Source organism: Hemicordylus capensis, chromosome 4 (genome assembly GCF_027244095.1).
Source record: "Hemicordylus capensis ecotype Gifberg chromosome 4, rHemCap1.1.pri, whole genome shotgun sequence".
NCBI lineage: Eukaryota > Metazoa > Chordata > Lepidosauria > Squamata > Cordylidae > Hemicordylus > Hemicordylus capensis.
The window spans coordinates 86,047,602-86,062,785 of record NC_069660.1 but is presented as its reverse complement, the minus strand read 5'-3'; the positions used below and the strand labels follow the sequence as shown (position 1 = coordinate 86,062,785).

Genomic DNA, 15,184 nt, shown 5'->3' with positions numbered 1-15,184 from the left:
TTCTGTTTACCTATCTGCCAAATGAAAAAATTCCAAATAAGTCTTTGAGCTAACTGAACTGAAGGGAAAACACAACATATTATCAGCATGACCTGCAAGCTTTCTTCTGTTTTGTATCACAACAGACAACACAAACACAAACAAGGCAATCATCTGTGCTTTCTCTCTTTCTCTACTTCGTAGGTATGAAGCTTGTAAAAATGATCTCACATGTGTTAAGAACTGGTTGAAAGACTGGGAAATTGATCACAAAGGAGAAAACCACTGTAAGGATAAGTGCATCCCCTACAGCCAGGTAATGTAATGGAAATTATCTATAAGCCATAGACAGTCTTGTGGAAGCAAGCGTGAATTGTCCCCTTTCCTTAGCAGATTCCACCCTGGTTACATTTGAATGGGAGACCACATGTGAGCATTGTAAGATATTCCCCTTAGGGGATGCGGCCACTCTGGGAAGAGAAGGTTCCAGGCTCCCTGGCATCTCCAAGATAGGGCTGAGAGAGATTCCTGCCTGCAACCTTGGAAAAGCTGCTACCAGTCTGTGTAGACAATACTGAGCTAGATAGACCAATGGCCTGATTCAGTAGAAGGCAGTTTCCTATATTCCTATAACACTCTTAAGTTAGTGAGCCAAAGAGCATTTTTGGGAAGACCCCAACTAGCTGTAATTCTGCATCCAACAGTGCTCTGGTGGTCTAGCAAATATTCCTTCAATAAGAAGATGAAACTCATCTGCTCACACACATCCTGCCTTGCATTATGATATCCAGTTTTGTATTCAAGAATTTATTTCTTTATTTCTTTATTTAACAAATCTCTATACTGCCTCTAGAGGTTCTGCTGCAGATGGGCAATGACTGGGCTAAGGGGGAGATCAAACAACACATCACTGATGTAGGATTGCAAGAGGAAGCTGCTTTTATTTCTAAGACCATCTATCTTGGGGCGCAATTGTTTAATCTCAAGCCAGCAGGCTATCTGTATTCTATTATTATCCCCAAATTCAGACATGCATTTGTTGGAGATGAACTTCCAGTGCATCGACCTTTTGCACCAACTGTCCTAATGACCACTAGGGGCATTGGGAGTAGAGACAGTGAGTCAGGGTCTCCCTATCTGTCCCTACTCTATGACCCCTGAATGGACTCTGCAGCACTTCCTGTGCTGAGTCACAATCCTTCCTTTCCTCCTAGAGAGTAGATGGAAACATCTCTCTCTCCTTACCTATCCACTATGTAGTCCTTTAGATTAGAGATAGGTCTTTCCTATCTAAGTGTATTTAACCAATAAATATTTAGTGTTTAGTCATACAAGGATCTCCATGTCTTTTCTTTAAATAGCTGCAATATCCGAACCATCCTCTGCTACCTACTCTGTAACTGGGGTGTGTGCTCATTCCTTAGTGCTCTGCTGTTTTACCTATTGTGGGTAAAAATCAACAACCTCTAACAGCATTGACAATTTGACATTAGCCTGAATGGACGTTCTTCCATCTGCCGTTTTTAGAGGGCAGGTTCAAGGGCATCCCTTTCCCTGCGTGCCTCTGCCCTTGCGGTTCTGGTCAAGTGGAGACCAATACACATTCAATTTTACATTGTGATTTTTTTAAGGAAGCCTGCTTGAGAGGAGAGCTGGTCTTGAGAGGAGAGCTGGTCTTGTGGTAGCAAGCATGATTTGTCCCCATAGCTAAGCAGTGTCTGCCCTGGTTGCATATGAATGGGAGACTTGATGTGTGAGCACTGCAAGATAATCCCCTCAGGGGATGAAGCTGCTCTGGGAAGAGCAGAAGGTTTCAAGTTCCCTCCCTGGCTTCTCCAAGATAGAGCTGAGAGAGATTCCTGCCTGCAACCTTGGAGAAGCTGCTGCCAGTCTGTGAAGACAATACTGGGCTAGATAGACCAATGGTCTGACTCACTATATGGCAGTTTCCTGTGTTCCTATGAGATTAATCTCCCCCTTATTGTCTAAGTTTTTAGGACACACTGATGATTTTGAAGTTTTATTACTTAACCCAGATTAAAAAATCATTAATATTGTGGCCAGGTTTTGTTTTATAATCTGCAAAACTCAATTTGATCTTTAGCAATGCATTTCATAAGTAGTTTATATATTTCTCTCTTCTTTTTAAATTGTATTTACATGATGCATTGTTTGTATTTCTTGTATATTGGTCTATGACCGTAATAAAGTTCTGTTCTGTTCTGTTCTATACTGCCCAAAACTTGCATCTCTGGACAGTTTACAATTAAAATAATTTAAAACATTAAATCAATTAAACCATTACAATCATTTAAACATTAAAATCATTTAAAACCCAACATTAAAATTATTAAAACTATACATCTAATTAAAAGCCTGGATGAATAAATATGTCTTCAGTGCCTTTTTAAAAAGTTGCCAGAGATGGGGAGGCTCTTATTTCAACAGGGAGCACATTCCAAAGTCCAGGGGCAGCAAAAGAGAAGGCCCGTTTCCAGGTAGCCGCCAGACGAGTTGGTGGCAACTGCAGGCGAACCTCTTCAGATGATCTTAACAGGCGGTGGGGCTCGTGGTGAATCAGATTAATGTAATTGCATCTTTGTGTTATTGTAAGGTCAATGAATCAGTCAAATTCTAAACCACAATGTGAGAGATTATGAAGATAAAGTTATGTTGTGATATTTGTTCAAAGTCGATTTATCTAAAATGGTGTTTCCCAGACTTCTGATGGCTGAGGTATCCTTTGAATGAAAACTGGAGACATTTTTAGAATGCATTAGAGGAGTCTACCTGCTGTGTCTTGCCTGAGTAACTGCACTATGTTTGCTTTCTTCCAATCAGAAGGCATATCCAGACCAGTGACATACAGAGACAACAGCCTTTTTTATGTCTCAGGAGAAGTCAAGTCTTTCTCCTGTGCCTCTGCATTGAAGCAATTAGATGATCCAATGACACCTGATGCAGAAATGCAGCAGAATTACCCAACCTCAGCAAAGCCCATTGAAAAGAGGCAAGGCAAAAGTGGCCAGCAGACGGGCTAGATCTCATCCTCATTGTGAGGACTTTGGCCTCACAGGAGTCTTCCCTTTCTTCTTCTTCTTCTTTTGGGGATGACTGGGCTAAAGAAGACATGGCATTATTTATTTATTATATTTGTATACCATCCCAAACTTACATCTCTGGGTGGTTTACAACAAATATAACATAAAATTAAAACAGTTAAAACTGTAATACAGTTTAAAAACAAATGTACAATTCTACAACTCAAATTTTTTTTTCATATTGAATTTTAATTGATTTTAACAGTCATAATATTCATTCATAACAAACATAATAAACAGAAGTGGGCTTCCCGCGCATCTCTCTTCGTGAAACATCAGCTATAAAATTTACCCTTGCTATAATAATAATTCAAAACATAAATTTAAACCCTTACAAACACAATTAGTCTACCCAATCTGCATTTCTTTTTTTTCTTTTTCTTTTAATTTTCTCTCTAAATTTCAAATCCAGCTGTAAGGTCCATAGTAGGAAAATAGTTTTTTAGATACACCAAAAATGGTTTCCAATCTTCTCTGAATCATTCTAAGTTACAATTCTACAACTCAAATTAAAACAAATGTGTCTTAAGAGTCTTTTTGAAAGCTGTCAGAGTTGAGGAGACTCTTATTTTGGCAGGAAGCACATTCCAAAACCTGGGGGGTGCCAACAAAGAAGGTCTATCTCTGAATAGCCACCGGATAAGCTGGTAGCAACTGCAGATGGACCTCCCCAAATGATCCCAATAAGTGGCAGGGCTCATAAGGAAGAAGATGCTCTCATGTCTTGTTATGGACTTATTTTTAATTTAAAGTAGCAGCTATATAGGGTATCTAATTGGATCAGGAACATGGTGCAGAAGTAGGTGTTGTTTATCTCCATGCCATTTCCCTGACAAAAATCCCCCTGAAGCTTATGAGCCCCAGAGATGCAGCTTGCCATGTAGCTGCAACTTAAAATAAGCCCCCAAGCAGACTATGATGTGTTCAATGTCATGTCTAATTTGGCTCCTAGAATAAAAGGATCTGGACTTCTGAGCATGTCTAGTAAGTCATACCAACCCTGTGTGGTATGTAATTCACACAGCAATGTATTGTTTTGCCAGCTCAGTCAGCCAGTCAGACCATCTCCAAGTGGTACCCAAATGCTTTTCAAACTGTGCTACTCTTTCTACATTTGGAAGGAAGGGAGGGAGGGAAGCAGAGGCGTAACTAGGGAAAACGGCGCCCGGGGCAAGCACTGAAATGGCGCCCCCCACCGCCCCCCCAACATACTACATTATACTTAGGTTTTTCCTCACAAGCGCCCGCCGCCGCCAAGCCAGGCCACTGACTGGCCGCCAGGCGCCAGCAAAGCAATGGAGGGGGGGCGCAGGCGGCGTGGAAGGGACCGCTCGTGGGGAAGGGGGCACTGACTCGCTCCCTTGACTGCTGCAGCGCTGCTGCATTGAGCAGGAAACATTTGTATTAAGAATTTTTTTTAAAAAAAATTTAAAAAAATTGGTCATGGTGGCACCCCCCCACGTGACCAGAAAAGATGGCGCCCGGGGCACGTGCCCCCCCTGCCCCCCCTATAGTTACGCCTCTGGAGGGAAGGACAGAAGGAAGGAAGGAAGGAAGGAAGGAAGGTTTCAGTCTGAGTTGGCCCACAGCTGAAAATGAAGTTGCTAAGATCCAAAAGGAATAGAGTTGGACAGGCACATTGAAGACTGATGCTTTGCCTCCTTTCTCCAAAGTTTTAGCTTTGATACAGTCCTCTGTATGATGTGTGCAAATGGCTGCAGAGACTACTTGGAAAGAATGTTGGGCTGATTCACATGATCAATCCTACATCAATTCGATGAAAAAATTCATATCCTGGCGGAGTGTGTGAACTCAGGATTTTTCACTGATCCCAAATTCGCACCATGACCAACAGGTATTTAACTGATACCCACAAACTGAGTTTAAATTTACCAGACCTTGGTTAAATATCGATCTGTTGAGACATGAATCTGGGATCACTGAAAAATCCTAAATTCACACAACATTCTGCGGGAGTGTGCACATCACCTGGATTTCTGTTTTTCACCAAACCGACATGAGATTGATCGTATGAACCAGCCCTGAACTGACATATCCTGAATTGTGTATCCTGAATTGATGCTTGCCATGTTACGTCTACGTGCTGTTTTTAACCTGCCAAATTACACTCTGCCCCTCACCTTGCTTTTCAAAGTGGGCAAAGATCCAGACCAGAGAAGGAAAACATGGTCCAGTTTATGAAGGCTAGCATGACAAGAATGAACCTGTTCCAAGTCTCCTGGGTTGGATGGATGCTGTAACTATCCAGCTTTGTCTTTCTAACTCCTAGATGTATGCTGATGGTACTGACATGTGTGAGACCATGTGGGGGGATTCACTGAAGGTAAGCAAATCAACCTGCTGCTTGCAAATGGATGTGATGGACACCATGTTTATCAAGACCATACAGAAGATGGAGGCAAGTTCCTCTTCCTCCTCCTCGTCCTCATCCTCCTCGTCCTCCTCATCCTCCAGCAGCAGCAGCAGCAGCAGCAGCAACAGCAGCAGCGATGAGCAGGTCTGCAGGAGGCACATAAAACAAAGCCGAAGAAGCAAGAATAAGAAGGCATGGAGACAGAGTGAGTGCCAAGATTGTGGTGGTGGGCAGGCATAATTGTAATGCTGGGTACTGGCTTTGGTGTGGGCATGCTGATCTGTGCTGTCATCCAAATTTCAAAGAGCACATCAGTTTGGACATGATTTTTAGCCTACTTTCCAGTAGGCTTATAAGATCACCCGGCATTCTCTGTGTGTGTCTGTGTGTCCATGTGTCCATGTGTGTGTCACCCACTATCAACTTTGCAATGTCTGGACCAATATGAACCAAATCAGGTACAGTTGTAGGGACACATAGGGACACCTCAACAGCATAGTCTGTGATGATGTCATCCACCCCAATTAAAAATGGTGGACACATAAACATTTGAGGCAAAAGCGGGCAAATGTGTGGACCATCTAGCCAATTTGGACCAAATTTGGTACAGTTGTAGTGAGTAAAACATAGGGGTGCCTCCGTGGTATAGTTTGTAATGATGTCATCCACCCCAGTCCAAAGTGGCGGACACGTAAATGTTTGAGGTGCAATTTGACTAAGCTTGTGAACCACCTAGCTGATTTGGTACAGTTGTAGGGACACATAGGCACACCTCAAAGGCATAGTTTATAATGATGTCATCTACTCTGATTCAAGATGGTGGGCACATGAACATTTGAGGTGCAAGTGGGAACCGATTTGGACCAAATTTGGTACAATTGTAGGGACACCTCAAAGGCATAGTTTGTAATGATGTCATCTGCCCCATTTCTAAGAAGGTGGACCCGTGAGAGGAGAGCTAGTCTTGTGGTAGCAAGCATGACTTGTCCCCTTAGCTAAGCAGGGTCCACCCTGTTTGCATATGAAAGGGAGACTAGAAGTGTGAGCACTGTAAGATATTCCCCTGATGGAGGCGCTCTGGGAAGAGCAGAAGGTTTCAAGTTCCCTCTCTGGCTTCTCCAAGAAAGGGCTGAGAGAGAGTCCTGCCTGCAACCTTGGAGAAGCTGCTGCCAGTCTGTGAAGACAATACTGAGCTAGATAGACCAATGGTCTGACACAGTATATGGCAGCTTCCTATGTTCCTATGAGTGTTTGATGTACAAGAAGGTTAACTAGTTTAAGGTGCAAGTGGGCCAACATTTGAGGTGCAAGCATGCTAACTAACTGCTTAAGCAATTTGGACCAAATTTAGTCCAGTTGTAGGGATAGTGAATGGAAAGCCAGCAGATTAGCTCTTACTCAAACAACTTGTTTAAAATGCAGCTGCTAATTTTATCCCTTGCCGCATGTACTTACTCACTACATCATAAAATTACAGAGCCAGTTAATGAATACACATGTGGCCAAATAAGCACTGCACCTGCAAATCCCAATGAATTGAAGAATTATATTATTAGGTTCTTTTAGGATTCACTCCCAGCCTGTTCGGCTATATCTGTCTGTGCTGAGAGAGTTGCCATGGTAATCAGACCTAGCTGCACTCACACTGGCTTGATCTCAGCCTCCTAGCAGCCGTACCCAGAAAAGGAGGAAGAGGCTATTGGCTGACTCTCAGTAACTGCAGCTGTTTTTGCCTATTACCTTTGGACTGCTTCATTTGATTTGAACCTTGGATTGGTTTTGCATTTCTGCATGCTGTCATTGATTACACACATGGCAACAACTTGTTTTCCAGGTTTTGGTCTCTGGCCTATGCAGATTGTATTCTTGCCCTGTTCTGGACACTGTATGGTTTTCAGCCAGTGAGGAATGTCCAGTGTGGCCAAGTTCAAACAGGTTGTCTTTAGAGCAAGTGGGTCTGCAATTGTAGTCACAGAGGCTACTATAGAAGATCCTGCACAATTGCATAAAGAAAACAAAGCGGAGATGGGTGAATGCTGGCAGCTCCATCCAAAAATAATTCAAGACATACTATATTAGTTTTCCAGATGTCAGGTTTTGTTTGTCTGGTAGATCCAAATTACTCTGAGACTGGGGATGCTCTGAACTCAGGCTCAACATGGATATGTGTATGTGCAGGGCAGGTGTAGGGGCAACCTATTGTACCTTTCTAGGAATGCAACAGATTCCCATCACTGTTCTCTACTCTACAGTTCTCCCCCAATTCAACAGCTTAAATGTTTTCCAGTTGTTTCTGGAATTTGGCAGCTACTTTAAGGACAAGCGACAGTTCTTGCCTTCCCTAAATCACAAGCTACATGAAAGGCCTCTCAGCCCCCAGATCCTCTTCCTTTTTATTCCATGAAAAAAGTCCCTGGGCAGTTCACAAGATGACGTTGCATTTGCACTGGTCTCTTAGGGACCCAGCTGCAATGATTCTTCAGAATGTAATATCTATCTATTTCTACCTATTTAACACACTTGTATACCACCCAAAACTTATGTCTCTGAGTGGTTTACAATAAAATACAAATTAAAACAGAATTAAAATATCAATACATTAAAATTTAAACATTTAACACAATGTTAAATTAAAAACTGCATGCTATTAAAAATATGCATGCGCGTGCGCAGGTGACTGACTGAATTCTGTCCCTCCCCCACACATAGATCCATATTTATAGTCTTTTCTATTGATAGCACAGAGACGACACCATTTGACAGACAAAAACTGATGGAACACCAGGCAACAAAAGGTCTTGGTTCAGGTGATACTTAGTTCACCAACTGTAGCACTTGCAATAAGGCTGTGTGCGTGCCATGACATCCTTTCCCCCTTCTGTACACTGGAGCATCTTTCCTTAATTGTGTGTGGGGGAATCAGTTTGTCTGAACCATCCCTATATGAACTACAAATACTAGTTTAAACCAGAATCAACTAATGCACAGTGTGGTGGTAGTGGGCATTGCAGCAACAGACCTCATCCCTGGTTCCGTGGACAGGTAATGGAATTCCTGTACAGTCATGGGATTCCTGGACAGGGGCCCTTTGTGTATACCTGTATGTGTGGGGCCCTGTTTAGACATTCAGTTACTACATGGATAATGGGTATAGAGCCTATGCTCCCCACACATTTGTTGACAGCACAGACGATAACAACTGCACAAATCACAATGGGAACTCAGTTTCCAGATATAGTGATCATTTTCCTTTTTTCACTAACATTTAATGCAATGATGAGATAAACAGCACCTCTTGAAACATTTGCCTTGTGAAAAGGGATTATTACATCAGCCTCTCTTTAAAAAAAAACACAAACCCACAATGGAGGCACAGCTCAAGGATTATTGCAATCTCTTGTCAGTTCTTAGGGTGCTGGGCACCTCCATCTATATTATCAGAACAATGATAGTGGTTTTTTTTGTTCCTGTTCATTAAATAATATCAACATGAAAGGATCTCACAGAATGCATATGAAATGTGAATGCTTTATTCTTTAAGGTAAGCCAAAACACTACTGACTGATGGGAACTCTGTGAGCCTTCACCAATCGAGATCGTACCTGAAGATTACCAGGAATGTTGCTAAACCAGGCATCAGAGAACTTGTGCCGCATCACACCTGTGCCAGTAAAATCAATATCTGCTCTGATTGTTCTTTTCCAATGACCTACTAACAACAATATAAATAGATCAAATTTAATCCAAAATTGTATCTGTATGATTAATCACTTCTCTATGGATGGAGCTTACTTGAATCTATCCAAGTCCATTTTTCTATGGCATCATTTGCCAGTGCAACTTGTGACACAATTAGCCAGCACAAGACTCAGACAAGAAGGTGACCTGCGCTGCTGGAGTGCTGCTGCCCTCAATGCAGCAGAGACTGGAATCCTACAAAACGTGGGCAGGGTGGAGTTTCCTTCAAGTTTCTGCTGGAACTATGTGCAGAGCTGAATAGGCAAGTTGTATTTTGAGCCCCAAAGTGACTCATTTGTTCAGCTGCAGCAGAAACTTTAAAGACATCTCTGCGGCATGTGTGGTTCTCCCTAGCACATGTAGGATTGACAACTCTGATTGAAGTGATTCCTGGAGTCCTCCCCCCCCCCCACAACAACAACTGGAGATCGATGCTGATTCCTGGAGATCCCAGATTAGGGTTAGGCATATGTGCCTAACCTTAGGCACATATGAATAGTATGATGATAGCAATTGCAGTTTGAAGGGGTCAGGTTCTTAATATTTAACTCCCATTTCTCCACTATTACCAATAGATGTGGAAAATAATAAAAATCTAACACTCTTTGTGAAGAAAGGACTGATTTTCGCTGAAAGTCATTTTGATTGTCTCATTCATTATGAACAAATCTGTGACAGTATTAGATTAAAGCCGGCTGATTTCAAATGCTGTGTTGGAGGTTTACATTATTCTCCTGTCCATGATCACTTCTCAGAACCATTTATTTTCATGGATGATGGATGAAACACCTCTGAGCATCAAAGGCAGCTTATACATTGATTCTGAGGAATTAGGCAGCAATTGTCCTATACAAGGGTGTGTGTATGATGGGAAGATGAAGGCAACATGTGGTGTTCATGCATCCAAAGTCATTTGGGAATCCTTAAGTGATTAAGAATTATTCCCTGGAACCACAGCCTCCATCACGGGGAAATTGTCTTCATGGTGGAACATCATTATCATCATCATCATCATCATCATCATTATTTACATTTTGGTTATATTCCGCTCTACCTCCAAGGAGCCCAGAGCGGTGTACTACATACTTAGGTTTCTCCTCACAACAACCCTGTGAAGTAGATTAGGCTGAGAGAGAAGTGACTGGCCCAGAGTCACCCAGCTAGTATCATGGCTGAATGGGGAGTTGAACTCAGGTCTCCCTGGTCCTAGTCCAGCACTCTAACAACTACACCACACTAGCTCTACACCATATGACATCCCAAAACATATCCAGGCATTGGAAAGTTTGTGCCGTCGAGTTGGTGTCAACTCCTGGTGACCACAGAGCCATGTGGTTTCCTTGGTAGAATACAGGAGGGGTTTACCATTGCCTCCTCCTGTGCAGTATGAGATGATGCCTTTCAGCACCTTTCCATATCACTACTGCCCAATATAGGAGTTTCCCATATTCTGGGAACCACACCAGCGGGGATTCAAACCAACAGTCTCCTGCTCTCTAGGCAGGTTGCTCCCCCACTGCGCTATTAGGTGGCATTAGCAGACTGATAATTACAACATGGTCCCCTGTGACCTGCTGGAATCTGTAAAATGAAAATGAATGAATGAATGAATGAATAATCTCCTAGTCCTCAATACTTGGAAGGATATTAAGACTTTCTTTAGGATTAGGGTGTGGCTGGGGGTTAAGAGGAAGCTCGCCAATGTCAGCTCACAGTACTGCAGGATGTTTTGTCTGTTTTATTATCTCAGTGGTGACTTGTATACTTTGAATGAGAACCTATGATGCAACAGCCAAGAATTCTGGAAGTTCAGAAATTATTAACTCAAGAAGCCCATGAGTCTAAAACCAGCAAGGGCTAAGTTCTTAAGCAGATATGAATGTAAGTGGTAAAGCACTACTAGAAATCCAAGAGCTAAAATAGAACAACTAGTTTACATAGAAAAACAAGGAAATGAGAAGCCAATTAATTTAGCTGGTGCAGCAGTAATGGTGCAGCCAAATTTTAGTTTTTGCTAAAAGCAATTGTCCAGGTTTGGACTGGTTCTGATGGGGAGCAGTTTTACTTTTTCCTTTCATACCATGGTCCAATGAAAATCACTCCCCACAGAGCTGTTATTCCCAGTCTTTAGGTACCAAGGAAGTAGGGCTGACATCAGCACAAGGCACCCTTGGGCAGCTGCCAAGTGCTTCGGCAGAGTGGCTGGGGGCGGGAGGGGGGAGGCACGGATGACCCCTGCCTTCGGTCCTGGGATGGGTTGAGTTCAGCCAGCAACCAGTGCCCCCCTCTCCTTACTGTGGCAATGAATGTGGCAAGGGCTGGCAGTAGCAACAATAGCACATAAATAGTCTTAATAAATAATAATAATAATAATAATTTTGTTAATAATTATTTATGTTAGTAATTGTTATTGTTATTGTTATTTTAGCTGGTGGCTGCCTCCTACCATGTCATCATCCCCGCCCCACAGCAAACTAGTGTTGAGAGCTTACATGGGGCATTGTGGGGAAGAAAACATGGCAAACAGGAGCTGCCAGCTAAATACTGTTGTTGTTGTTGTTGCTGCTGCTCCTGCTCCTTCTGCTGGCCCACAGAGGATGAAAGAAATGTACATCCTCCACCATCACCACAGTAAGGGGAAAGAGCTCACCACCCCGCAGCTGATGGCTACTAGTTGCTGGATGGGCCCAGTTCTTCCCAGGAAGCCAGGACAGGAGTCTGCAGGGCCCCTGTTGGAGGAGGCCCACCAAAGATCACCTTCAAAAAGGTCCCTTCAGACCTGAAGCTGGCCCTACAAGAAAATATCTGAACTTGGGGTGTGTGTGTGTGTGTGTGTGTGTGTGTGTGTTGAAACTTAGGGTCCAAGCGATAACTTCCAGAATTCTCACTGCTCATGCAGGGGTCATGAGAGTTCAGGATATTATATGGGGATCTATTCATAACAGGAAGTGAGCAAAGTGTGCGTCACGATCATCATTAGCCAATCGGCCACACATTCTTGCTGGAAGTGCTTGTGGTCAAGAATGAAGCATTGTACTTTTTACAGGCACTTGCTGATGGCTTGGAAACTTTCTGTGCAACTCGAGCCATTTCATGTGATGGCAATTCATCTTGTACATTATGCATTCTGTGCGGTTACAGCTAAACAGGATTATTTTTAGCAACATTCACCTAGTATCCATGAAAGAACTCACTGGCCAGTCCTGAGCTATTGAAAGAAAAGCTCTTGCTGTGATGAAAAATATTGACAGAACAATTGTCAAACTGTACAGACATCACAACTGAGAATCCTGAAAAGAGAAAGGAGGGCATGTACACATAACAACTTCCTCTTTTTTCTATTGCTATTACTTTCTAAAATGCCTCAGCAGCTGCTGCAGTGTGGGACCACACCCTTTTCATTCCAGAACCCTATTTCTATCCCTGGATTACCTCTGACTCTGCCTTTGGAATGGAAACACATGGAACTCTTCTTGGCATATTAAGCAATGGCCCACCTCTTTCACAGCTGTGAAGAATTCATTACATAGACTCTTGAGTTTATTCTCTTGTTAAAGCATTTTCCTTCTCAGTAAAACGATGGTTCCCTTCCCAAGGGGGAAATGACATCTACTAGCACAATATAAGACAGAGATCTGACAAGCAGCATTCAGGATATTTACTCAAAAAAACAAGCCACCTCACAGGATTGTATCCAGGCTAGGGTTTGAGCATAAAAACATTTCAGAGGCCATGATGTATATTCGACCAACTTAATAGTAGATAGTGTGGCCAGATATAACCGAGGCCAAGGCTCTTGTGTTTTTAATAACAGACACTTGCTAGCTGAGCAAAAAGACGCCTTTTAAAGCAGTAATATTCTTATATTTAGCAGTGGCGGCGGGAGGGCAACTGTCCCTGTCCAGCCTCAGCACAGCATCCTTCCAATGGTTGTTTGTGGGTGTCTCCATTATGTTTCTTCTTAGATTGTGAGCCCTTTGGTGATAGGGATAGATAGGGAAGTGCACAAAGCATTTTGACGCTTCATTACTGAGGCGCCAAAATTATTCAAGCTGCCCTAGCTGAATCATTTCAGCGGAGGCAAGCTATAGCTTTAAAAGGAGCAAGGCAGGTATTACCTGTTTCTCCATTGCTCCTCCACTGCTCCACTGTGGCACTGTCGGTATTAAAAGTTGTGCCACACGGCTGCAGTGCTGCTCTCAGCAGCCCACGTGTGGTATTGGCATGCAAATTGTGTTTGTGCATGCGCAGATGCCATTTGCATGGTCATCATGGTGCTGTGGCACTGGGAGCAGCACAGCTTTTAATACTGATAGCACTGTGGTGGGGCCGCGGGGGTGGGTGGGTGGAGAACCTAGCTTCCCCTTTTTAAAGCTATCACTCTCCACCCCTCAGATGTGCACGGAATGCTTCGTGTACATCCCTAGATCGGGAGCCATATTTATATATTTATTTATTTATGTTCTAGAAACTGCTTTGAGAACCTTTGTTGGAAAGTGGTATATACATATTGGTAATAGTAGTAATTGTGTACCAGTGGGAATTTTAGCAAATATAGCTTTTCACATCATAGTTCTGCAGGAGTCAGAAAAATTGCACGTGCCTTTCTTCTCTCCTGGAAGAGCTGCTGCTTTTTTCTGATGACATTCCCATGTGGGTGGTTTTAGTAGGGAGTCAGGCATGCCCTATTTTCATTACTCATGGCATGCTAGTAACAGCCCAGTCCATTCGTCCTTAACTGCACATGTGGGCAGGGGTGTATCTAGGGTAGGGCAGGCAGGGCACATGCACATGTCATCTGAAGGGGGGCACCATTTTTTTAAATGGAATTTTTTTTAAATGGCCACCAAAAACAAAATGGCTGTCACACATGCTCAAATGGCCTCTGTGAGGCCCTAGGCCATGCCAGGCCTCACAGAAGCTATTTGAGCATGCGTAGTGGCCATTTTTTTTTTTTGGTGGCCATTTTTTAAAAAAGGATTATTTAAAAAATGGCCACCACACATGCTCAAATGGTCCCTAAGAGGACGTAGGCCTTGCCAGGCGTCGCAGAGGCCATTTGAGCATGAGTGGCAGCCTCCAAAATGGTCACCACGCCGATCTTTGCAGGCCCAAACAGGTCCGAAAATCAGCCCGTGATGGGCTGCGGCGGTGAATTAAGAGGCCAGCGGGGGAGGGGGAACCTTTGCAGACCCCCCCCATAGCCTTTAGGAAGCCCCCCAAAGGGGCTACAGGTAATTATTTTTAATTTAATATGTCACTGTACACATATTCAGTTCGGCACTATGTACATGTCTTAATAATATGGCTATTAATTGTGAGTTTGTCTTTGAATCAGTGTGAAATCCTTAGTATTAAGGCCACCAGGAGTTTCTTTCTCTCTTTCTCTCATTGGAACTGTCTTTCTGAAATACTAGAATATATTCCAAGCAGTGACACAGTTTACTCTGCATATCCTTTAATTATTTTCAGAGTATCTGGGAAAAGCCAAATTCTCCATTTATTTTTTAAACTTATGTAATAGTGATGCTACAATGGATAGTAGAGAATTAGACAGGCACTTCTGTTTAGTTTTCCAAGTACACTTCCACATAGTATTTGGGTATTTCATGAGCCCCAGCATACTGAAATTTGTTGTTTTCCAGCTAAATAGTTTTTGAAGTATTAAAAGATTAACAAGCTCGACTTGTGTTTTTGAGCTGATATTATGGTAAAGTTATCTGAAAGATGGGTATCAGATGTTTGGACAGGGGGCACAATTCCAGTGCTTGCCCTAGGTGCTATTTTCCCTAGATACGCCTCTGCATGTGGGTCTCCATGTGCTCACTTGTGGACAGATGGATGGTGCTTGGTGGGGGGCGGGGTCTCAGAAGGTCAAGTACCTGCTTTAAAAGGTCAAAACAAGAAGTTCAGGAAACAATGAGCACATAAGCAGTCAAAGAGGTACTAGCTGTGCACTGGCATGGACCATTAGGCCTACCCCCAAGTTCCT

General features: G+C 43.0%; 1 protein-coding gene across 3 annotated transcripts in view; it reads left to right on the top strand.

The window, feature by feature from the left end:
- Positions 1-9,898, top strand: part of LOC128322609 (riboflavin-binding protein-like) — a 53,694-nt gene extending 43,796 nt beyond the window's left edge. For all 3 annotated transcript variants that reach the window (XM_053244185.1, XM_053244184.1, XM_053244183.1), the window contains exons 5-7: positions 184-295; positions 5,371-5,659; positions 8,996-9,898. In XM_053244185.1, the coding sequence (XP_053100160.1) occupies positions 184-295; positions 5,371-5,659; positions 8,996-9,015 (421 nt within the window). In that variant the 3' untranslated portion in view covers positions 9,016-9,898. The remainder of the gene's footprint in view (positions 1-183; positions 296-5,370; positions 5,660-8,995) is intronic.
- Positions 9,899-15,184: the final 5,286 nt, after the last annotated feature.